At 45.5% G+C, this 23,388-nt stretch overlaps 1 protein-coding gene across 1 annotated transcript; it reads left to right on the top strand.

The window, feature by feature from the left end:
* The first annotated feature begins 4,072 nt into the window (after positions 1 to 4,072).
* rb1cc1 (RB1-inducible coiled-coil 1) lies at positions 4,073 to 21,988 on the top strand. Its single transcript, XM_084457983.1, has 23 exons — positions 4,073 to 4,429; positions 5,755 to 5,885; positions 6,013 to 6,139; positions 6,325 to 6,495; positions 6,707 to 6,909; positions 7,443 to 7,860; positions 8,456 to 8,626; positions 8,723 to 8,907; positions 9,677 to 9,863; positions 10,768 to 10,849; positions 10,998 to 11,062; positions 11,191 to 11,294; positions 11,409 to 11,535; positions 11,692 to 13,580; positions 15,678 to 15,870; positions 16,626 to 16,734; positions 17,348 to 17,645; positions 19,366 to 19,420; positions 19,527 to 19,574; positions 20,098 to 20,156; positions 20,317 to 20,444; positions 20,893 to 20,963; positions 21,107 to 21,988. Exons 2-23 carry the CDS (start codon positions 5,815 to 5,817, stop codon positions 21,182 to 21,184), a joined length of 4,839 nt encoding a protein of 1,612 aa, XP_084314109.1. The 5' UTR covers positions 4,073 to 4,429; positions 5,755 to 5,814; the 3' UTR covers positions 21,185 to 21,988.
* The last annotated feature ends 1,400 nt before the right edge of the window (positions 21,989 to 23,388 follow it).

Genomic DNA, 23,388 nt, shown 5'->3' with positions numbered 1-23,388 from the left:
TTGCTCTGTCAAACGGAGACAATGGGCTCAGCTTCGGCAAGGCGCCCTGGTCCACTGCCTAGGCTACTGAATGCGTTATTACTGCGTTAAAACGAGATCGCGTTCAGTCTTCTTTGGTCCAAGTGGTCCCTGCCCAGCGCCCTCCTCCGCATGCTGAAACGTCACCCGTCACGTAATTGTGCTTGAGATGGGGGAGGGCGTAATTCGATTGGGTGCGTGTGTGAGGGAGGAATAAAGCAACGTGCACATAATTTTAATAACCTACCTGATAGTTATGTAACTAAATAATTGGTCTGATAAGAAAAAAGTGCCTAAACGGCTTATAAATTTCTTGTGGGCATGTCTCAGGAGCCCCCCCCCCAACCCACTCTCCACTTTGAGCACACACACACACACACACACACAAAATACAAATACAAGAAAAAGAAAAATATTATTATCTCAGAGGGTAAGTTTGACTTTATTGCTGCTGCTACATATACAATACATGTGATCTGGATGAAACAGATCACATACAATATCATAGTACAGTGAACACTCTTAATGGAAGTTCATCACCAAAGAAAATAATAAATCAACTTAACATTATACGGTCACTTTTTTTTTCTCCTAAAATTGAACACAAATGAATGGGATAACAAGTAAGGAGAAATCCTCACGGAACTCATGGAAAGAGACAAGAGAGTAGGAAGCTGAATTGTGAGATGGGATAGCGCCATCTACTGGTGAATCTGTACAACACCCAGTCTGCAGTTGTTTTCTTGAATTCTCAATCATATGCGGCGTCAACACGGAATTTGAATCATTTGGTCTGGCAGACTTCACAGTGAGCACATTCATTACTTTCTCTGTCTGAATAACTCTCAGGACAGAGAGTTCTAGCTGGAAACATTGGTTCATCTCTGTCATTTGAATAGTATCAATATCTAAAAGAAAACATAATGAATAAACTATAATGATGTTTATAATATGAATAACAGTTCTTGCATCCCTGTCTGGCAATTTTGAAATTGAATAGCATTCATTTGTAAGTAATATTGTCATTAACACAATTAAGGGGGTGTTTTACAAATGAATAATAGAGAATAATAGAGTTACAAAATACAAAGCATATTTACCACAACCCCCAAGAGTAGTACAATTGTCCTTATGATACAAAGAACAAATAATTTGTAGCACAATGATATAACATAATAATGTATATGAACTGAGGTCTACTGCAGATAAAATGGTTGTCATCCCCAACATTCATGTGTTAGTTACAGCAGGTTGCTAATAATGCACTCCATGATTACACAAAGGACCTTTCAGATTATGTAAATTAAGATGAATTTGATCAGAGAGAGCGGTTATTTAACAATTTCTCTATCTCACACTTTTGGGTTCAAATTGCTAGAGACGACAAGTTTCAATTTTGGTCATGCATAATAGTTTGAAACTGTAGATATAACTCTTAGTGAAGACAGATAGATATAACTCTTAGTGAAGGCAGATATAACTCTTAGGGAAGACATCCATACAGTGCATTCAGTACCAGCATGTGCTGCTGAAGGAAATGACTCTAGTGAATAATCCTACAGAGTTACAGTATACGGCCATGTGTGCTCATCCTGCATTAGACTATGAGGATTCCAGACATGCATACTTCTCTGTACATAAAAATGGCATAGTGTGTGCAAAAACCATCACAGCCCTAAACTACCCACAGCTTTCTGCCTCCATCTGGTGACAACATCAGGAACTCTCTTTCAGTCCAAACTCATCCTGCTGCCTCTATACTCTCAAGCTATGCGTTTAGGAACAGTCATTTATTTACAATAATGAATGTGTTTTGGTTGCTTTGGTTTTAATGAACGAGGGCCCATTGCTTGTTGATTTACAGTTAATATGAATAATCTTTATAAGTGTTGTGTAGATTTGTCTAGCCTTTTCAGTCCATTTCAGGCAAAGAAACAATATTTTTTTAAATGGTAAAAGAAAGACAAATTCAACAGTGTCAACAATCTCCTATGTTCACACAGAATACATGCAATATAATCAGAAGCATGCAACCAATTCTTATTGCCATTCTTATCCTGACAGATGGCAGTATTGGCACCACTATCCTGGATCACTTGTCTTGTCCAATGAATGAGGGGAATGAGTAGCAGGCAAGGTTTTCCTATTTGGCATTAGCCAACTATCTAACAAGCTGTCAGGAATACAGTTCACAGTCCATCACACTTCATTACACCAACCATCTCTCTGGGTCAAGTCAGGCAAAGTCAATGTTGGAATGGTATTACTGCCCCCCCCCTCCAGTGTACTCACAGTTGAATTCAAAATAACTTCCTAGCAAGCTTCCAGCTTGCCTGCTCCCAGGCCTACTATTTGCTGTCTGGCCCTAAGCCGGCATAGTCTCTCTCTTAAAGGTCAAACACCAAATGTTACCCTATCTATCTATCTATCTATCTATCTATCTATCTATCTATCTATCTATCTATCTATCTATCTATCTATCTGACTGTCTGTCTATCTACTTTATGCTCATTTTGAACAAGTTAATATAGATCTCTGGGATCTCCAAAGCATGTCTTTGAATTTTTATATATTTTTTTAAAACTGAAAATACCACCCAGATTAAGCATTCTAGCATGCCTCCATACCACTGCAGTTAGATTCCCACCAGATTCGATGGAGCTTCTACTTATGCAATGTACCTTAGGAGGGCCACTCCCTCATCTCGAGGACATCTACACTAGACAATGCAAGACCGAGGCTAACAGAATCCTGAAGGACCCCAGCCACCCAGGCAACGGACTGTTCTCTCTGCTTCGGTCAGGGAAAAGGTACCGCACACACATGGCGAACACAGAGACTCAGGAAGAGCTTCTTCCCCCAAGCAATCCGGCTCCTGAACGACTCTAGCTAGTGTGTCACTATACCCAGTGTACACAATGCCAAATATCTAGTGTATATAACATCACCATACATGTAAATGCAGATGACAGTATATCTCATCCCCGGGATTTTTTATTCATAGCAATAATAGCATGTACATAACACACCCTGGATGCACCGTTTCTGTGTCTGTAGTTTTAATGCAAATAAACCCTGCTCCTCTGCCCAGGCCTCCGGAAGTTCAAACAATGCAAATGGAGCTACTTTTTTCCCCCCAACTTATTTTCTGATGTCAGAAGCCCAGGCAAATCTGAACGGCTTGTTGAATCAAATGTTTTCAGAACTTGGCTGCCCACAACAGGGTTGCCTTATTTCAAAGTGTCTGTATTAGTAGGCCCATCACAGACTAACCCTAACCCTAACCCTAACCCAAAGCACTGAAAAAGTGAGTTTTTCATAATAGGTCCCATGCACTGTGCCAGCCTGGACTGACTAAGTGAGCTCTTCACTCTCTGCTGATCACTCCTGGCTGGGTTCCCAGTGATCCGAGGCCAGGTCGACAACATTGGAAGCAGCCATGAATATATAAAGCAGCAAGGGACAGAGCATAAAGCCTGGAGGGTCCATATTTATGAAACCACCTTGAATTATTGAGTATAGTAGTTTTTCCATGCGGAGATGGATAATTCAGAATCTTAACTTCTCACTAAGGTCTTCACCCAACTTGCAATAAAAAATAGTGTGAAATATTGTGAAACTTGTGTTTCTTTTTTTTTTTAAACTGTATCACAATGTTACTTTTCAGGTTAATAAATTGTCCAAAGTTACTGATTTGGTGCAGCAAAGGATATCACCCACGGATTATTCAACTCAACATTCACATGCTGCGTCTCAACCATCATCCCTGTTAGGTGATTCCAGTGGACTATCAATTAAGCATTAACTGCACTTATTATCAATGATTGCTGTCCATGATGCCACTGCGTCCTCCTCAATAAAAAAGGAAATACGTCCTCCTCTAACTCGTTTCTGACTAAATTCGTAAAAGTGAGGGCATCAGCAGCAAATAACTAGCAATCTAAAAACCACACCCCTTCTCACGTTGCAGCAAAACAGTCGGCCATGAGCTTTTTCTTGTCCCAGAATACACCTCGCTGTGCAATGACGACAACGACGACAACAACACACACAGCAGAGGGATCACTGGCAGCTGCAGAAAGGGGTGTTAGCAAGCTATGCTAGCTAAACATTAGCTTTGTTACACAATCCTGGACGAAGAGAAGGAGTCCGTGTTTAGAGAGAGATGACAAAGCCCTGAAAGTGGCCCGAATCCACGGAGCAACATGAATCGACCAGCGTTAGCTGACATTTAGCTACAGCTCGATAGCTCACTGCATAGTCGTCTACCCACACACAGAGCCAGCTAGCTAACGTTTTCTAGCTAGCTAGCGTTTCCATGTATGCTGAGCTCAGTCATGTTAGCTAGCAAGATCGCTAGCTAACGTTAGCTCGCCAAGAACTAGGGAGAGATGAGAGTAAACAAAGGAAGGTAAGAGTTTCATGTTGTTGGACATTCACTTGTAATCGTATGTAATGTTCGCTTGAACTGTCGGCAAACGTGTCAGTTGATATTAGTTGATATCAATACATCTGATTATTGATAATGTTAACTCGCAGAATTCGTCCAACCACGGCGAGAGAGCCTTGGGAGGGGGATGAAACACGCTAGCTTATCGGATGCTAGCTAGCTAGTGCTAACGCAACTAGCTCGTTAGCTTGCTAGCTATCCGCATATAGGTGCTCATTGTGGTTCCATCCATGGGTTACACGTATATAATTAGCTAGCTAGCTCCGTTAGCTAACGTGGCAACGTTGTTGCCCAACTGGCTGGCTTGCTATCTGTCTATTACAACTAACTAGTGCTGGTTAGCTAAGATGTCAGCCAGCTAGCCCAGTAGTAGTGGGTATCAACTATTTGGCTTGCTAGGCTAACTTAGCTAGCTAATTGTATTGACGGTATCTTTTCTCCACTGACCTCGAACCAGGTGGCCACCTGTTTAGTATGGGTACAAGCTAGTAGGCTAAAAGCTAACGTGATCACCAGGGCCTTCGATGTAGGACCCCGAGAGGTGATCAAGTGTGTGTGCTAATGAGCCGACCCCACTGTGATGTGGATTAAATGGTTCTTTTCAATTCATTGATGGTAATAATGTAGCGAGTATCTAAATAATCAGCTAACTACGTTTTGGTTTGCTACTAAGCTAGCTTATGGTCAACAACATGACTCAGCTCGCATTGCTTGTCTGGTAGAGCAGTTGCCTAAATTACCTCTTTCTATTTTGATTTTCTGCAATCTTTGATTGCTGCAATGTAGCTGTAATGATAGCTGGTCATAAACAGAGCTAGATGGCTACCGCTGTGTCCAGCCTGTTGAACTTGGAAACTAAAGTTCTTTTCTGCTCACATGTAGATAGTGAGGTTGTTGTAGGCACCACGTGTGAAAGCACCTCTTATTTTCTGGCACATGTGAAAGCAGCTTTCATTTTCTGAAACATTGAAACCTTCCCAAAAGCGTTCACAAAGTCATCAATTGGATAAATCGAAGACTTTTTTTTTTCATACAACACGTGTTGTATGAAAACAACACAGGTCGTGTTACATACAACATCACAAGTCACATAGTATGTTGGATATAGCTATTGCCCATTCCGGCTAATAGCTTTTCATACAACACGTGTTGTAGGAAAACAACACAGGTCATGTTGTATGTACATACAACATCACAAGTCACACAGTATGTTGGATATAGCTATTGCCCATTCCAGCTAATGGCTGCTTCACACCGTCATGTTTTGAATTGTTTTGCTTTTGCAGAGTGGTCTTAAATGACTGAATGATTAAGATAGGGGAGTGTGAAGATCTGGAGGATTCAACATGAAGTTGTACGTGTTCCAGGTCAACAATGGCAGCACACTGACATTTGACACTGAGCTTGCTGTCCAAACGTAAGAAACACACATTATCCGATTACTAAATAATCTTCAATAGTTGCAAGATGACTTTTTGAGGATCTCATACCAACCCTCCCCCCTGTCTGAAACCAAATGTAATCATATGTTTGTTTTCCTTTAGTGTGTTGGACCTTAAACATGCCATCCAGGTCAAGTACAAAATTGCAACCCAACATCAAGTCCTTGTTGTCAATGGAGGGGAATGCATGGTTGCAGAGAGGCGAGTCTGCAGCTACAGTGCAGGCACTGTAAGTTTGCACTATGTGGAATGGACGTTTTACTGTCAGATGAATACATGTAGAGTGGAATCCACTTTAATATTTCCACACAATGATGTTGTTTTCTTACTATACACATGTGAAGTGTCACACCTTTGAGAAATTATTTTCATGGTATGTTCTGATCGTGTGTTGGATTTGTTTTGTTCCTCCAGGATACCAACCCCATATTCCTATTTAACAAAGAGATGATATTGTGCGACCGGGCTCCAACGATCCCCAAAACCACCTTCTCAATAGAGAATGAGATGGAGCTGAAGGTGGAGGAGTCACTGATGATGCCAGCAGTCTTTCACACCGTTGCCTCACGAACACAACTTGCTGTGGTAAAATTAAAATTTTCCCCTCTAATAATTCACTAGCACAAAATTCATTATCTTATGAATTACACCCAGAAATTCGAAATGATGTTGTAATTACATCCGTGTTTGGGAAACATCTTCAGTTGTGGCGTTGTTACATTAACTGAATCAATGTATGGTTGTTTTTCTTTTTCTTTTTGTTACTGACATACTACCCTTTCTTATCACTTTGAAGGAAATGTATGAAGTTGCCAAGAAACTTTGCTCCTTTTGTGAACGCCTGGTTCATGATGAACACCTTCAACACCAAGGCTGGGCCGCCATCATGGCTAACCTGGATGACTGCACCCTGTCTTATCAGAAGCTACTCTGGAAATTTGACACAGCATACGTGAACTATCAACAGGAGTTTGAGGACATCAAATTGAAACTCACTAAGTGAGTGACTGCCTCTGCTTGAATTTAATTGAATTAAAACCGTTATTTACGTGTGTACAGGGAAGACAATTGAGAGCAAACTCTTTTTCAGTGCCACCCTGACTACAATAATCACACACACAGAATAGGGGCATGATACAACAGAACAACATGAAATCATAAAAAGAGGTCATAAGACTATGAGAAACATGTACAGTTGACATGGAGCACACCTTCTACCAGAACATTGAACCTCTCCAGAGAGAGACACGTATAAGTATTATTAGTAATATGTAATATTACTACTACTAAATATCAATATAATCAAAAAATGTGTATGGTTTAAGTCAGAGGTTTGTTTCTGTGTAATATTTGTACAAATAGTGTGTGTGAAATGCGATAGTGTGTGTTAGTTTGCTGTGATCGGTAATGGGCTCAATTTCATTCTGTTGTTGAGGCTAGATGAATAGATGCATTTGAGGTATAGTGCTGTATCAGGTTGAGAGCGCTCTCAGGGTGACGCTGACAGCATGTGTCATGTTTTCTGTTTCAAGACTGGGGACAGCAGTCTCAGTCATGGCCAAGATCCCGCTGCTGGAGTGTCTGACCCGTCACAGCTACAGAGAGAGCATGGAGAAGTCCAGCTCCACCCCAGAGAAGGACTCGGATGAGACGGAGGAGGACGACAAGTCCACAGATTCGGTGCTCTGCCCCTCCGAGTCCCAGAGGAGTTCCAAGCTACCTGGCTCTCTCGCAGCTCCAGGGTCAACTCCCCCCGAATCCAGCGAGGACCAGGAGACCAATGAGATGACGGACAGCAGTGGGCTGAGAGCAGCGCTGCAGGAGGAGGACCCCCCTGAGCGGGCCAACCCCCTCTCCTTCAACGTCACTCTGTTGGACTGGATCAACGTACAAGACCGGCCCAATGATGTGGAATCAGTCGTGAGGAAGTGCTTCGACTCCATCAACAGGGTGAGTAACACTTTTTGGCCTGAACCATTGTACCCGTCTCTCCGGCCTCTTGGCAATGAGCCTGCCAATTACAGGAGAACCTCAGAGAACCCAAAAGTCCGGTCAACCGAATAGCTGTCAAAAACCGGATCGCTGTCAAAAACCGGAAGTAGAGCAACTTACGTGTCTTAATTTTAAACCGTAACAATGTCCTAACTACAGCTATTTTACAAGAGATTTTGTCAACGAGCGATTACCAGCAGCAGCCTACATTCAATGTTTTCAGTGAGTGAAAGTGCACACTGCGAGGATATTCGTCATTTGACCACTGTACTGTAGTAGCTGGTTATTTGATTGCAATTTCAACGTCTTTCCAATTGTGATAGAGTATTTATTGATTTATTCTGAGAGTAAACAAAATAAATATTCTGTGTTGTGAATTTGGTGCATTTTGACACCAACGAACATTTCAAGGATCCCAATGACCCTCATTCCCGACGGGTCGGGGTCTCTGAGGATCTCTGAGGTTCTACTGGATCATCCAGGAGGTTTTATGTGAATTGTCTGTAGAAGAAGAATGCACAGAAGCTTCATTGTAATATTTCCTGATTTTCAGCTTGACCCACGGATTATACAACCCTTCTTAGCGGAATGCCGAGACACGATTGCCAAACTGGATAATCAGAACATGAAGGCTATCAAGGGTCTGGAGGACAGGTTGTACGCGCTAGACCAAATGATTGCGAGCTGTAAAAAGTTGGTGAATGAACAGAAGGAACTTGCTCAGGTAAGCAAAACAAGGAGAATGAAAATGATTTAAGATGGCGGCCATCTTTTAATTCAGCTGATCACTAAAATAACTGGGCCGTCTCTCCTACTCTAGGGATTTTTGGCCAATCAAAAGCGGGCTGAAAACCTGAAGGACACGTCCGTTCTGCCTGACCTGTGTCTCAGCCACGCCAACCAGCTGATGATCATGCTGACCAACCACAGGAAGCTGCTGGACATCAAGCAGAAGTGCACCACTGCCAAACAGGAGCTTGCTAACAACCTACAAGTTCGTCTCAAGTAAGACACTTAACTGTGTGTAGCCGTTTTCTGTGTGCGCTCATATTCCAGAAGCCGTAACGTGGTTGTCATGCAAATTTTAGAGACAACTGGCCTCAACCCTTTCAGATTTCAGCCTTTTGTTCTTAAGCCTATTGGTTCACAGTCCTACCTTTTGCCATTCCAAACACCCCTGTCGTCTACCTTTTATAATGATAAACACCCCTGTCGTCTACCTTTTATAATGATAAACACCCCTGCTGTGGTTTTATCATTACAACAGGAAGGCATCTCCAGGGGGGGGGGGACACACCCCAGACTTTCTGGCCTAGAGTAACCTTTCTTTGTTCTATTGTCCCTACCTGAAACCTATTCAAGATTTACCGCCCTTTCTAAGATCACATGTCTGAACTCTTGACCATTGTTGATGATGTCTGCCATTTATTATGACGTGTACAGATGGGTAAGCCAATCACATCTCTGGAAGCGTCATACCTGTGTATTGCTTGAATATAAGACCACGCAACACCTTTCTGTTTCACGTCTGTCAGATGAGCCACTCACGCGTGATATCCTGAAGTCCTTGCACTCGTATGTTTTCTTAATAAATCAGACTCAACCTCTGAGCAAACCTTAGCAAATCCTTTACTTTCAATCAGATTTATTCCCACTACATGGTCGATGATCCTTCTGCCAACACGCTGTACGCCATTTGCGCGTACAAACAAAAGTCGAGCAGGTTGAACGCTAGCTCGTAAGCTAACACTTTATCGTGGCGCCTGTGCATCAGATGGTGCTGCTACGTGATGCTCCACGCCGACCAGGACGGGGAGAAGCTCCAGGCCCTGCTCAGGCTGCTGACGGAGCTGATGGAGAGGGTCCGCGTGGTGGACGCCCTCAGCACCGTGCCCCAGATGTACTGCCTGGCCGTGGTGGAGGTCGTCAGGAGGAAGATCTTCATAGGCCACTACAGAGAGGTCAGAACTGTAGTCTGTCATGAACTGTCTGTTCAATGTTCCTTCCTCATCAAGAACGCCTACTTGGGATCCAAAGTGAGCTGGAAACTCACTAGTATTAAAACCAGTGCTTGCCTTGCTCTAGCTAGATCTATGTATATCTTGTGATTGTCACTGCGGAGATTTGGCTGGTCAGTAAGTGTTGACCTACTCTGAGATGGACTTAAGTTTCCACTCCATTAGAATAAAATTTTAAGTTTATTTGCCTTGCGTAACAAGTACAGATACATTGGAATTCTTGTAATCACTTGTCCTTACAGTATCTTATCCATGCTAATCAGTTCCTCATTCTAGATCTAGGTAAGCAGCTAAACATTTAAAGGTTCCCAAACTGGCAATTTATTATCTGTAGTCTAGCAGTCTTATCAGTATCATCCTCATCTACTTATCCCATCTGAGCCAGGATGACTGTGTCTGGGTCCATGATATAGGCAGTGCAATTAGGTTCAAGTGATCAGTTGTTGGTCTAGGTGGGGTGTATGCAAATGGGGGTTTGGGGGGAGGGGTCAGCAAGGTCATCATGGGTGGTGGTGGTGTTGCCGTACCAGGCCGTGATGCCTCCAGTCAGGACACTTTCAATGACGCTGCGGTAGAAGTTCACAAGTGTTTGTGTGCTCATGCCCCATCTCCACAGGCACCTCAGAAAGTAGAGGCATTGTTGTGCCTTCTTTAAGATGGCCTCTGTGTTGTGTGTCCAGCTCAGGTCGTCAGAGATTTGCATCCCTAGGAATTTGAAGTGGCTCTTCCTCTCCACTTCCTCCCCGTTGATGATGATGGGGGCGGGGGGGACGGGTAGGGGGGGGGGGGGGGGATTTTTCCTCCTCCTGTTGAAACTGAATGTTTTGTTCTCTGCGTCTCTCTTCAGTGGGCCAGTGCTCTTGTGAAGGATGGGAAGCGACTCTATGAGGCTGAAAAGTATAAAAGGGAAACGTTTGGGAAGCTCTTCAGTAAGTTCCTTTGAAGCGCCTTCACCTTTCAACCTCCCAACCGCTGATGTTACAAGTACCTTTGGTTTAGAACAGAGAACACCCTTTAAAGTACTGAACATATACTATCTCAGCAAAATCTGAACTGTCACTGTCATCTTCTTCCCAGGGAAATCTTTTCTCAGAAACCGCCTGTTTCGAGGACTGGATTCATGGCCTCCCACATCATTTTGCGTAAGTGTCTCACGTTTGTAGTGTTCTTTTAACCAAAGATGAAAACGAGATTTAAAAAAAAAAAAAAAAAAAAAAAAGGGAAAAGATGATGAAAGAAGATTTTTCTCTCTCTTCCTTGTCTTTCATAGACACGAAAGCCCAGAAGGTTTGACTATGAGCTTCCAGACATCTCCCTGGGGGACCTGCAGTACCTAAAGACCTGTTGTCCTACAGAGGTGCAGCCTTTTCTCAGGTACGGCTAATATCTCTTTCATGGTTGTAGACTGACCAGTGCTAGTCATTTCTCGTGATTTCTGGATTTTCGGATCCCTGAGAAAGTCTTTGTTTGGTGTCCATCCCCTCACAGGGTTCCCACACTTTGTGACTTCGAGCCTTTGAACCATCACGTGGAGATGCTTCATCAGCTAGTCCAAGCTGCACAGAGTATGGATGAGATGTCTCAAACCATCACTGACCTACTGAGCGAACAAAGGGTAAAGAAAACCCCGACGCTCAAATCACATTACGTTCTATTATTGCCTTTGATTCGTGTGCAAGAATCGTGTCAAAGTCAATCTAACAAATGAACACGTAGGCTTTGTTTGAAATGTCTTCCTCTCGCTCACTTTGTTCATATGCGTTCTATCTAGGCGTCCTGCAGCCAGAGTGCCCAGAGATCCACACCGTTGACCCCGCGGTCTGAATTCACGCCCGGGACCGCCGCCTCTACCTCCTCCAAGACCCCCACCTCCCTCAGTCTTCAGGGACCCCCCTGCCAGCCCCTGCCCGTCCCTGTCCCCGTCCCCCTGGAGGACCTCTCCCCGGACAGCATCGACGCCCAGACCTTCGACTTCGAGACGATCGGCCACCCCAGCATGGACCCCGTCCTGCAGCGGGGGGGCTCCCTGGACCTGGACTCGCTGGCCGAGAGCCCCGAGTCGGACTTCATGTCCGCCGTCAACGAGTTTGTGATCGAGGAGAGCCTGCCCTCCCCGCAGCCCGTCAGCGACCCCACGAGCCCGGGGATGATGGTGGAGTCCCTCTACTCGTCGGTCATCAACGCCATAGACAGCAAGCGCATCCAGGACACCACCACCCTGGAGAGGGAGAACTCCAAGATGGCGGCGTTGAAGCTGAGCGTGGAGCGGTACCGCTCGGCGGCCGAGGAGTCCCAGGCCGGCCTGAGGAGCGTCAAGGACGACCTCCGCCGTTTCCGGGGCCTGGTGCTGAAGGAGCAGCGCGACTTCGGCTCCCACCTGAAAGCGGCGGCCGGCGAGGCGCGCGACGCCGTGGACGCCCTGCGCCGGAGGCTCGAGGAGGAGGCGGGGGAGCGGCGCCGCGGCGAGCTGTCGTCCCTCCGGCGCGGCCACGAGGAGCGGCTCGCCGCCCTGGCGGAGGAGAGCCGGGCGAGCCGGGAGCAGGCCGGGGAGGCGCGGCGGGCAGCGCTGGAGCTGCGGGGGCAGCTGGAGCGCAAGGAGGCGGAGCTTGCCCGGCTGGAGGGCGAGGGGGAGCGCCGCGCCCGGGCCGAGCTCGGCCACGCCGAGAGGGCGAGGGGCCTGGAGCGGACGGTCGGCGAGCAGGGGGAGGAGATCCGGGCGCTCGCCGCCGCTAGGGACTCGCTCGCCGCCGAGCTGGAGCGGCTGCGGGAGGAGGCGGAGCTCCGGCTGCGGGAGGTGCGTGCCGAGCTGGAGGCCGCCGGGCTGTCGCGCCTGATGGAGCTGGAGGACGGGCTGCGCCGGCGCCACGAGGCCCGGCTGGAGGCCCTGGCCGCGGAGCACCGCGAGGCCCTGGAGGCGGCGGCCGCCGAGGGCGGCGCGCGGCTGAGCGAGGTGGCGGCGCGCAACTCCGCCGCCCTGGGCGAGAGGGACGCCCGCGCACGCGAGCTGGAGGCCCGCGCCGCCGAGCTGGCCGAGTGGCGCGGCGAGCTGGAGGCGGAGCTGACCCTGCGGGGGGCGGAGGCGGAGGAGGCCGAGCGGCGGCAGGCGGAGGCCGTGAGGAGCGCGGTGGAGGTGGAGACACGGGCCCTCGCCGGCGAGCTGGCCGGCCTGAGCGAGCGGCTCCGCGCCGAGGGAGAGCAGCACGAGGTGGGCGTGGCCGAGCTGCGGGCGCTGATGCGGACGGAGAAGGACCACTGCATCTCGGAGCTGGTGGACGGGCACGAGAGGGACAGCGCCCTGCTGCACGACCAGCTCGCCGCCCTGCAGCGCCGCGCCCGCGACGCCGAGAGAGAGCGCGCCGAGCGGATCCGCGAGCTCCAGGCCGAGCTGGAGAGGCGGGAGGAGGCGCGGCGCGGGGAGAAGGAGGAGCAGCTCAGGAGCTTCCAGGAGCAGGAGCGACACTTGAGGACTGTTATCTGCGACCTGCAGGCCGAGAGATTAGAGCAGGAGAGACGGGCGGCGCACAGTCGCCCGGCGGGGACGGAGGAGGCCTCGGAGGCCTTTAAAGACCTGGAGCAACAGAAAGAGGAGATGGAGAAGAGACTGTTAGAGAAAATCCGACAACTTGAAAACGAGCTTCAAGAGAGACAGTCCTCAGAAAGGTGAGAGGAGGAATGGATGAGAGTGATCCTGTGTAGGAGTAGGAGGAGGAGTAGGAGGAGTAGGAGGAGTAGTAGGAGTAGGAGGAGTAGTAGGAGTAGGAGTAGTAGGAGTAGGAGGAGTAGGGGGAGTAGGAGTAGGAGGAGTAGGAGGAGTAGGAGGAGTAGTAGGAGTAGTAGGAGTAGGAGTAGTAGGAGTAGGAGTAGTAGTAGTAGGAGGAGTAGGGGGAGTAGGAGGAGTAGGAGGAGTAGGAGGAGGAGGAGGAGGAGGAGGAGGAGGAGTAGGGGGAGTAGGAGTAGTAGGAGTAGTAGGAGGAGGAGGAGTAGGAGGAGTAGGAGGAGGAGTAGGGGGAGTAGGGGGAGTAGGAGGAGGAGGAGGAGTAGGGGGAGTAGGAGGAGGAGGAGGAGGAGGAGGAGGAGGAGGAGTAGGAGTAGGGGGAGTAGGAGGAGTAGGGGGAGTAGTAGGAGGAGTAGGAGTAGGAGGAGTAGGGGGAGTAGGAGGAGTAGGAGGAGTAGGGGGAGTAGGAGGAGTAGTAGGAGTAGGAGGAGTAGGAGGAGGAGTAGGGGGAGTAGGAGTAGGAGGAGTAGGAGGAGGAGGAGGAGGAGGAGGAGTAGGAGGAGGAGTAGGAGTAGGGGGAGTAGGAGGAGTAGGGGGAGTAGGGGGAGTAGGAGTAGTAGCAGGAGTAGGAGGAGTAGGAGGAGTAGGGGGAGTAGGAGGAGTAGGAGTAGGAGGAGTAGGGGGAGTAGGAGGAGTAGGAGTAGTAGGAGGAGGAGGAGGAGGAGTAGGAGTAGGAGGAGTAGGGGGAGTAGGGGGAGTAGGAGTAGTAGCAGGAGTAGGAGGAGTAGGAGGAGTAGGAGTAGTAGGAGTAGGATGAGTAGGAGTAGGAGGAGTAGGAGTAGGAGTAGTAGGAGTAGTAAGAGTAGGGCTTAAAAATGAAAATATTTTCCAATCTGTTCATTCCGAGCAAAACCAATATTTTAACGTCTCTGTTCTTGCATTCCATAACGTTCCTGAACCAGGTAGAATGAGATAAAATACCAGTTAATGCCGCTCTTTTTTCAGTGCTTGCATGAAACACATTTTAACACATCTGGTTGGGAAGGTGCGTTATTCTAAAGTTTGTGTCAAAAAGAAACAAAAGCAGTGAATGTGGTGGCCCTGATGATCTCGGGGAAAGAATAAACTTCAGGTTTGAAAATGCCTGTTCCAAACTAACGTGTGTGACCGGGCAAGGCAAGTTTATTTGTATAGCACATTTCAGCAACAAGGCAATTCAAAGTGCTTTACATGAGACATTAAAAGCATCAAGACAAAGTGCAAGAAACACTTAAAAGGTCATATGAAATGAAATGGGAGTGCAGCGTTGCTCCTAGTGAGTTTGTCTGGGTTTGCAGTGCCAGGCCAATAGGCCTACATAAGCGCTGGGCTTTAGACAGGCTTCGTAGACCCTGTGTGTCCAAGACCTAGTTGTTCTTCTGGTTTCCTTAGAGATGAGAACTGTTATGTAATTCACTGTCTGCTCTTGTTTATTCACCCTCTGGCAATTGTCACAGTATTTACAAAATAGTTATAGACATGGGGAAAAAAGGTTAAAAAAGTTCACATTTAAACTTGACCAACTATAGGATTCATGGGGGCTCGCAAGCAATGGAAAGAGTAGGCTAGGCCTTATCTAACTCAAATAGTAAAGAGGTTTCACATGGTATATCATGAATATACAATTCTTGTGATATATTACCCTGTAATAAAGATTAACGGTTCTCTTCCGGAACAGTTAAAGATGATTTTCTTTTCTTTTCCGTTTTTGTTCGTAGTAAAATACCTTAGTTTCTGGTTTCGTTTTCATTCCTTGAACCGGTTTGAAGCCCTGTGCTTAGTACTTGTCCAGCTGTTCCCATATATCTGCTCTCAAACCATCTGAAATACAAACACGTCATATCATCTTCAGTCAGGGGGTCATTCACAGTGCAGTGCTTCAGAGGAAGCTTTAGGGCTAAATCCTTACTGGTGAACGATTAGACGAGATATATGCTGGTTGGCGTATGTCCCATTCTACCCCTGCATGTGTTTGACTGGAGTCCTGCGGTTGTGTCTCTCAGAGAGGCTGGGCTGTGCCTGCGGGCCGAGGGCCAAGCAGAGGGGGCCGGGGGGGCGCCCCTCTCCCTGGACTCCGCCCTGCAGGAGAGGCTGCAGCAGGAGAGGGCGTCGCTGCAGGACCAGCTGGAGCTTCTGGAGAGGAGGAAGAACGAGGAGATGCAGAACCTCAAGACCTCTCTCATAGCAGAGCAGCAGGTGGGTGCTCGCTCTGAAATGGGGTTAAAGGTCGCTGTTATTTTTAAGGTAATTTTCCCGGAAATTGCTTTGAACAACCGTGGTCTGTGGCACGTTGAAGGGTTTGGCCAGTCTGTTTACCGCCCCACCACACTTCAGCTGGGGCCTGTGCTGTCATCCCCTCATTGACAGCAGGTCTGTGGGGTCGTGAGGGTCATTATAATTATAGAACAGTGTGTGTTTTCATGACCTTGAACTAGCTGCAGAGCATTCCAAATGGCAATTTGACACTGGCAAGTGTGACCGTGTTTGAGGAAGTAGGTTAGGTCACATCGTCGGTGTAAACATGCTGTCCCTGGAATGCACATGTGGTAGCATCGGAGCTGTGTAGCTCATATTCCTGAATTATTAAATATTGACGTTTCTAATTCATTTGAATGAAAATGACGTCTAGATTTGAAAAATCTCATCCACAGACATTACTTGGGAGCTGGTAGCCGATGCTGTCTAGCTAGACCAGCTCCCAAGTAGCTAACGTTCGTGGACGTGATTTTTCAATTCTATATAGACATATTTTTCATTTCACATGAATTGGAAACGTTGATATTATATGTTTGCTGATAAATTAGCCAGCGAGCTAGCAACAAAAAAAAAAGGACAATCAGACCTTTTACCCAGACACATTTTGGCAACCCGGACCCTGTTTGATTGTCCTGTCCATCCTCCCATGCATGGGCCGGGAGCTGTTTGAAATCCCTTTCTTCTGTCCCTTCCAGACCAACTTCAACACCGTTCTGACACGCGAGAAGCTGAAGAAGGAACAGATCATCAATGAGCTCACAGAGAAGCTGCGGAAGGTCACCCAGCAACAGGAGAAGGACAAAGGTGCTTAGCTGTTCACATAAAGCGCTGGGAGTGAAGTGTGATAATGTCTTTCGAAGCTGTGAGATGATGTTCACACGCTGTAAACATGAATTAGGACTCACTGGGCTTTCGTCAGGGTCCTAAGATTAAGACCTTGTATAAGATTAAGACCTTGTATAAGATGAAGACCTTGAAGAACGCCCAGTCAGTCCTGGCTGATCCTAGCCCACTTCTGTCCAAGGAGATCAAGTTGTTTCCGTCTGGCCACAGATACAATCTGCCAAGATGAAGGACCAATAGACGTAAAACTCATTGATCCCTGCAGCCACCGGCCTTTTAAAGAACTCAGTGTGATGTTATTTTTATTATATATGTATTGTTTATTGTTTGCCTGTGTGTACTGCTGGCTGTGCTACAATTTGACTCTATAGGGGATAATAAAGTTTTCTTGATTTGGCTTGATCACACAATGCTTTCGAGAGTGGGAACGCCAGGGCTTATGTGTGACTGACCACCAGTTCTGCGGTCTTCAACTTGTCTCCAGATGGTTTTAAAGGGCCTGTTCTAATTGAATGGGCTGTTCCTGATATATCGATTTCCACTGTTGTTGCTGACCTCTGTGGTGTGTTGGCAGGTCTGATCGAGACTCTGTCTGAGGACCGGGCCAGCGTCATGCAGGAGAAGAAGCAGCTGGAGGAGGAGCTGAACCGGCTACGAAACACCACCCTGGTCTCCTCCGCCTACTTCACCCCTAACCCTTTAGCCCTAGAGCCTCCTGGAGCTGGCGCCGGGGCCTCTGCTGGGGCCATGGCCGGGGCCGGGGCCGGTTCTTCCGAGCCCTTCCCTGACCCAGACAGACTGGCCTCCGTGGCAGCCATCAGAGACGACGACCGGGTGGACTCAGCAGTGGAGGCCAGCATGGTGACTGTGCAGTAAGCATCTTCCAACCTCAGTACAATAAACAGAGAAAGCATCTTCCAACCTCAGTACAATAAACAGAGATACTAAAAGAGAACCCTCCTCCCCAGTGAATCTTTACCTTTGATGAGCAGTCTTAGGGCAGACGGTCTATTTCTCGTGGTTAGTGGTGTAGAACGGTGGCAAGAATCGTAGGCGGACAGAATCCTCCGAATTGAAGTGTAGTTCAGAGGATGTTTCACAGCTCATTGAAGACAGCCTGAAAAGAATTTGGACAAAGTCAGGACAGATGAGAGGAAGACAGGGTAGGATTGGGTAATGTAAGCCCAGCTTCATGTACAGTGGTGGCCAAAATTATTAGAACACCTGACAGATCTGAAAATATTGACCTTTTTTTGCCTCCAAAACATGATTTCATTCCTTAATGTTCATGAAACATGCAGATGGTTGCTCTGAGCACAACAAATATCAGACGAAGAGAGCCCTACTGTTTTTATCCACTTTTACCTTTAATATTTATATTAAAATATTTATATAACATTATATATGTCCACCTTTTGCAGCAATTACAGCAGCACATCTCTTTGGCATAGTGTCAATATATTTCCTGAGAACATCAACACCAATGTTAACCCATGTCTGCAACTCAAGCCAAAGGCTTTCCTTTGAATGTACAATAGATCTGTCCAGTTTATTTTCCAACTCGCCCAAATTTGCTTGATGTGGTTGAGGTCCGGTCTTTGAGGGGGCCAGTCCATCATTGTCAATGTTCCAGCAGATTCCTTCTGTCGCAGGTAGTTCCGTTCCGGCAATAGTTAGAAGAATGTTTAGGGTCATTGTCCTCTTGGAAAATAAATCCAGGCCCAATAAGACGACTCCCAGATGCTACTCCATGCCTCACCAGAATGTTGTGGTATACTTTCTTATCCATGATGCCATCAATTTTTTACTAAGTCACCTGTTCCTGAGGCTGAAATGCCCCCCACACCATAATACTACCCCCTCCGTGTTTAACTGTTGGCACCAGCCACTCATTTTTATATCTCTCCCCCTCCCTCCGTCGAACATACACTCTTCTCTTGTTGCCACTGTTCAAACTTGGACTCATCAGTCCACAACACTTTATACCAATCTTCCTTTGTCCATTTCTTGTGTTCTTTTGCAAATTTAAGGCGTTTCACTCTATTTTTCTCTCTCAGTAATGGTTTCTTTGCTGCTATTCTGCCAACAAGTCCTTGTTCTCCCAGTTTCCGACGCACAGTTCTTGAAGACACTGTTGCACCATTAGTCATTGTGGTGTTGATCTCGTCACGCAGTTCTCCTGAGGTCTTTCTTCGGTCCTTAAGATTGAGAATTTTGAGATGCTTCACTTATCTGTCTGAAAGTTTCTTTTCCTACCTCTCCCCTTTCGGTTCTGGTGTGAATGGGTGGCATCATGGCGTGATTGTGTGACATTTACAGTGAAATAGGCATTGCTTGTTTTTTGTGAGGAAAATGACCTAAATCTCCTCATAATGCCTCTATCCTATGGTTTGTAGTGCATAATGATGACTTTGTAGATATTTCATTTGTTTTATGGGTATTTTAGTGGCCAATTACACACAACTGAAAAATCTTAAATATGCCAAGTGTTCTAATAACTTTGGCCACCACTGTATGTCTCTGCGATCTTTTTCAACATCTACTGTTTGATTTTTGTCAGACTGGTCTGATTCTTGCCCCTTCCACTTTCAGCGACAATATCCTAATGATGTCAGAAGAGAAACAACGAATACTGCTACTTGAGAGGGTAAGCAGATGCATTGGTCTTCAGGTTTACTGTATATATTTAAGTCTCTCTAAGATCTTTTATTAAATAAATGAATGAAATGTGTGTTGTTGTTTTTTTGTTGTAGACTTTACATATGAAGGAAGAAGAAAACAAGCGTCTAAATCAAAGACTGGTAGGTTTTCTGAACCTCCAGGATCTGCAGTCGTGTGCATAGTTCACCCTATTAGCTGTTCATGTTTTGCATGTCTTAACTGAAACATAGTTAAGTGTAGCGGATTTGAGTTTAATGTCTACTGAAAATCTAATGAATTTTTTATGTCAATTGAATGTTCCAATGTCAGCTGAGATTACTACTGAATGTTAAACGTCGACAAAGGTCTACTGAATTTTGAATGTCTGCTCACAGTTTACTGAATGTTCAAATGTCTACTGAAAGTTGAATGTTTACTGAATTTCTGATTTGTCACAATCTGCAACTCAAGTTAGGGCTATAATCAGGCTGGCCACTAGATGGCGGTAGCATCATGGTCTAAGTGCGGACACACCAGGCTACCCAGGCTGCAGTATGTCTTGAGTTTAGATAGTTTACTTACATTCACGGTTGCCCTGCAAAGATTAGTTGAACCAGGAAAGCATCTGTGACCAGCAATGTCAAGGTTGCTTTAGTGATATGCTCTTCCTTCTTGCTTTTGTAGATGTCTCAAAGCATGTCATCGGTGTCGTCACGGCACTCAGAGAAAATCGCCATCCGAGAGTAAGTGCAAAAAGATCACAGGATTACAGTGTGACTGCTCGAATGGTGTCAGATTCTGCTAATAGTTCTGTTATTTTGTGTGTGCTCTTTTATTTATTTATTTTTATTTATTTTTAGGTCCGTTCCTCTTTTGTAATGTTGACTTGTGTGTCTGTTTCAGTTTCCAGGTGGGCGATTTAGTCCTAATCATCTTGGATGAGAGGCATGACAACTATGTGCTGTTCACCGTCGGTCCCACGCTCTACTTTCTCCATTCAGAGTCTCTCACTGCACTGGACCTCAAACCAGGTCAGTTTCACCAGAACCCAGATGCACTCTTTTGATTTGGTCTTTCCTGCTAACCTCAGAGACAGGGTCACCTTGCCCCCTGGGCGCCCATCTGGGGTTTGATCATGTCTGCTATGTAATGACTGGAAGTGATCAGTCTAAAATATCAGACCTGCATTAAATATGGAATTCTTCCATGAAGTGTTTTCTTAGTGTACTCTAAGCACGTCACAAATAGTTTAATTATTAGGAATACATTTTATCCATGTCTAGTACCGTAATTGAAATAGTTAAAGGATTCATTCAAGTATATTAAGAGTAGTAACACTGCCCAACATAACAATTAATTTCTGGTGGGGTATGCAATTGGCAGAGAGTTTTGTAGTTGCTGTACAACTACTGCATGTTTTTGATAATACTTTAGATTACTGAGTGATGTGCTTTACCGAGTCATGTGCTTTCCCTTCAGCGTCAGGGACGACAAGACGGCCATGGGTTCTTGGAAAAGTGATGGAGAAGGAGTATTGCCAGGCAAAAAAGGTAAGGTTGCATTCATTTATTTTTTAACTAGTACTTAATAATGTGTCCCTTCATACCGTGAGGGCCAGTTTGTAATTGGTGTGTTTGTGTGTGTTACTAGGTCTTGGAGGTATTGTGTGTCTCATCTACTTTCTGTCCCGCAGGCTCAGAACCGGTTCAAAGTTCCTTTGGGCACCAAGTTCTACAGAGTGAAGGCGGTACCGTGGAACAAGAAAGTATAATATAGCCAAGTTAGGAGTTAAATGTATATTTATATTGCATACAGATTTGAATAGAATCTTCACGTCATAATCAACTTGAAAATGAAAAGAAAGAAGATCTTAATCATGCTATCTTGGCTTTCTGTTAAAGACCCACTTTTTGTTTAAGATCCCACTCTTCCCTTATTATTATTATTTTTTTCTTTTCTTTTTTTAATCCAGAGGATATGTTATTGTGGACCAAATGCTATTACCTTATTAGGGCATGGCCCTAAACACTGTGGCATGACGCCATTATACCTGTGTGTAAATTGAACAAAAAGTATTTGGATGTTACATATTAGTTTTCATTATTTCAGCATTTGTCCTTTTGTGGAAAATACTATAATTATCAGCATAATTCAGATGAAAAATATACATTTATTATAAATGTTTATGGAGGAATGTTCATGGCATGCATATTGATATATTTTCTTTGATTTAATTATACAAATAAATGTTGTAGTTGGAAATGTAGTTAATGCTGTTTGTTACTCACAACACAGTATGGCCCTCCTGTTAATACTGACATGTACATTTTGGCTGACTGGGTAAAACAGTCATTGCAATCCTTGAAATGCACTTTCAAAAAAAACAATGCTTTTGTTGATTCAAAAGGGAAGTAATTGTGCTGTCAAAAATAAAGTAAAAAAAGAGAACAGCACAGAACTTCTCACTATCATAGAATACTGATATGTAGAAAGGACTACTTTGTTTGTGACTGTGTTTCATTTATTGGAAGACATTGTATATTACCCATCAAAATCACAAAAGTAACAATAAATGACTGTATTGTAAAAGAATTTAGAGTTTTGAAACAATAAAGGATTGATCCCGAACATGTTCAGCTGTGTCCTGGTTGTTAATGTTAAATCTCCTTGATGGAGACCACCTCGGAGTGCAACATCAAAAGTACATCAAGAATCCCTCCAACAGCTACCCGCACATTTGAGGATTGCAGTGGAAGCCCATTTATGTAAATGGTTCCCTTGGAATGCTCCTAAGGAAAATACTGCTTCCTTAGTTAAAGGACAAGCCGCTCATTCATTACAGCCACCACCTGCCAATTTTGAATAAGGCTCGCAGGGTTTTCAGTGCTCACTAGTACTACCTTAAAACAGACTGTTTTAGACTAACTGAACTTATTTCCTACAAAATAACAGGCCATGGCTTGTAAAACGTGACCAAAAATCAATATTTTATTGATTTTGTGCCTTACTGTTCTACCCGCTTTTGTACATTTCTGTGCCACAGTACATTTTATGTGTATTGTGCATACTTTTTGCTGCAACAAAAATAACTAACCTTCAAAAATTGTTAGATTGTTGCATTGTGGGTGAGGAAATATTTTTTTCAGAAGTCTGTTAAAATTTCACAAAGAATATATCCATTCTGTGTAGAATTTCAGCTTTTGTGGAAGCATTAGCGTATGTTGGCACTCAATTGCAGGAAACAGACTTCAAAAGGCTTCAAATCAGGACCCAAGAACGGTGCGGCCCTCGTGGAAGAGGAAGCGCACCAACATCACTTTCCCAGTTCACAGCAGGGAGCATAGCAGCTCTCCGCAGAGCACTCTCCACCATGTGGGTCTAGGGGTGTTTCAACAATGTTTAGCTCTATTTTCTCCATTTAGCATAAGCCTGTTGTCACATTTGGATGGCTTCTTCAGAAATTGATGGTGTGATTCCTACAATTTCGGGACAGGCCTGAATGACAAAATATGCAACACAACATTCGATAGCGAGGTGGCTGGCAGGCATCTACCATGAGCACTGGACAGGCTCTTAGTGTAAATGTTTACCACCCCCTACTGAGCTCAGTGCTGCTGGGAGTCACTCTCATCAGGCTCAGAGGGTTCTAGCTTTGCCATATTTAGTCCCTTGCTTGTTTCACCACAACAGCGGCCGAGGGCTGTTGTCAAAACTTGCCACCACGCTGTAGCAGTTTAAGACTTATACCTTATGTAGGCTAGACTGGTCTCTTCACATTGTTGACCCATCACCTAAGATACATTATATTGCTCAGAAGGCTGTGTAATGGCTGCCATCTTCTGGTCTTTCAAATACCATTTCAACAGCCTGGGACCAATAGGTCAGCATCCATAAGATGGAGAGATGTCTACCATCATGAGCAGCAAGTTGAACCAACGCATGGATCCTCCTAACTCATGCAGTATGAAGGAATAG

Source organism: Borostomias antarcticus (assembly GCF_949987555.1).
Source record: "Borostomias antarcticus genome assembly, chromosome: 24".
Taxonomy (NCBI): Eukaryota; Metazoa; Chordata; class Actinopteri; order Stomiiformes; family Stomiidae; genus Borostomias; species Borostomias antarcticus.
This window is presented reverse-complemented; position numbering and strand designations above follow the sequence as displayed.

What these genes read in the sequence shown, in the direction of transcription:
- rb1cc1 (XM_084457983.1), top strand. Translation starts at nt 5,815, where the DNA reads ATGAAGTTGTACGTGTTCCAGGTCAACAATGGCAGCACACTGACATTT. An exon ending in GAATACTGCTACTTGAGAGG is followed by an intron (nt 19,421 to 19,526) that starts GTAAGCAGATGC and finishes TTTTTGTTGTAG; the next exon opens with ACTTTACATATGAAGGAAGA. An exon ending in AGCGTCTAAATCAAAGACTG is followed by an intron (nt 19,575 to 20,097) that starts GTAGGTTTTCTG and finishes TTGCTTTTGTAG; the next exon opens with ATGTCTCAAAGCATGTCATC.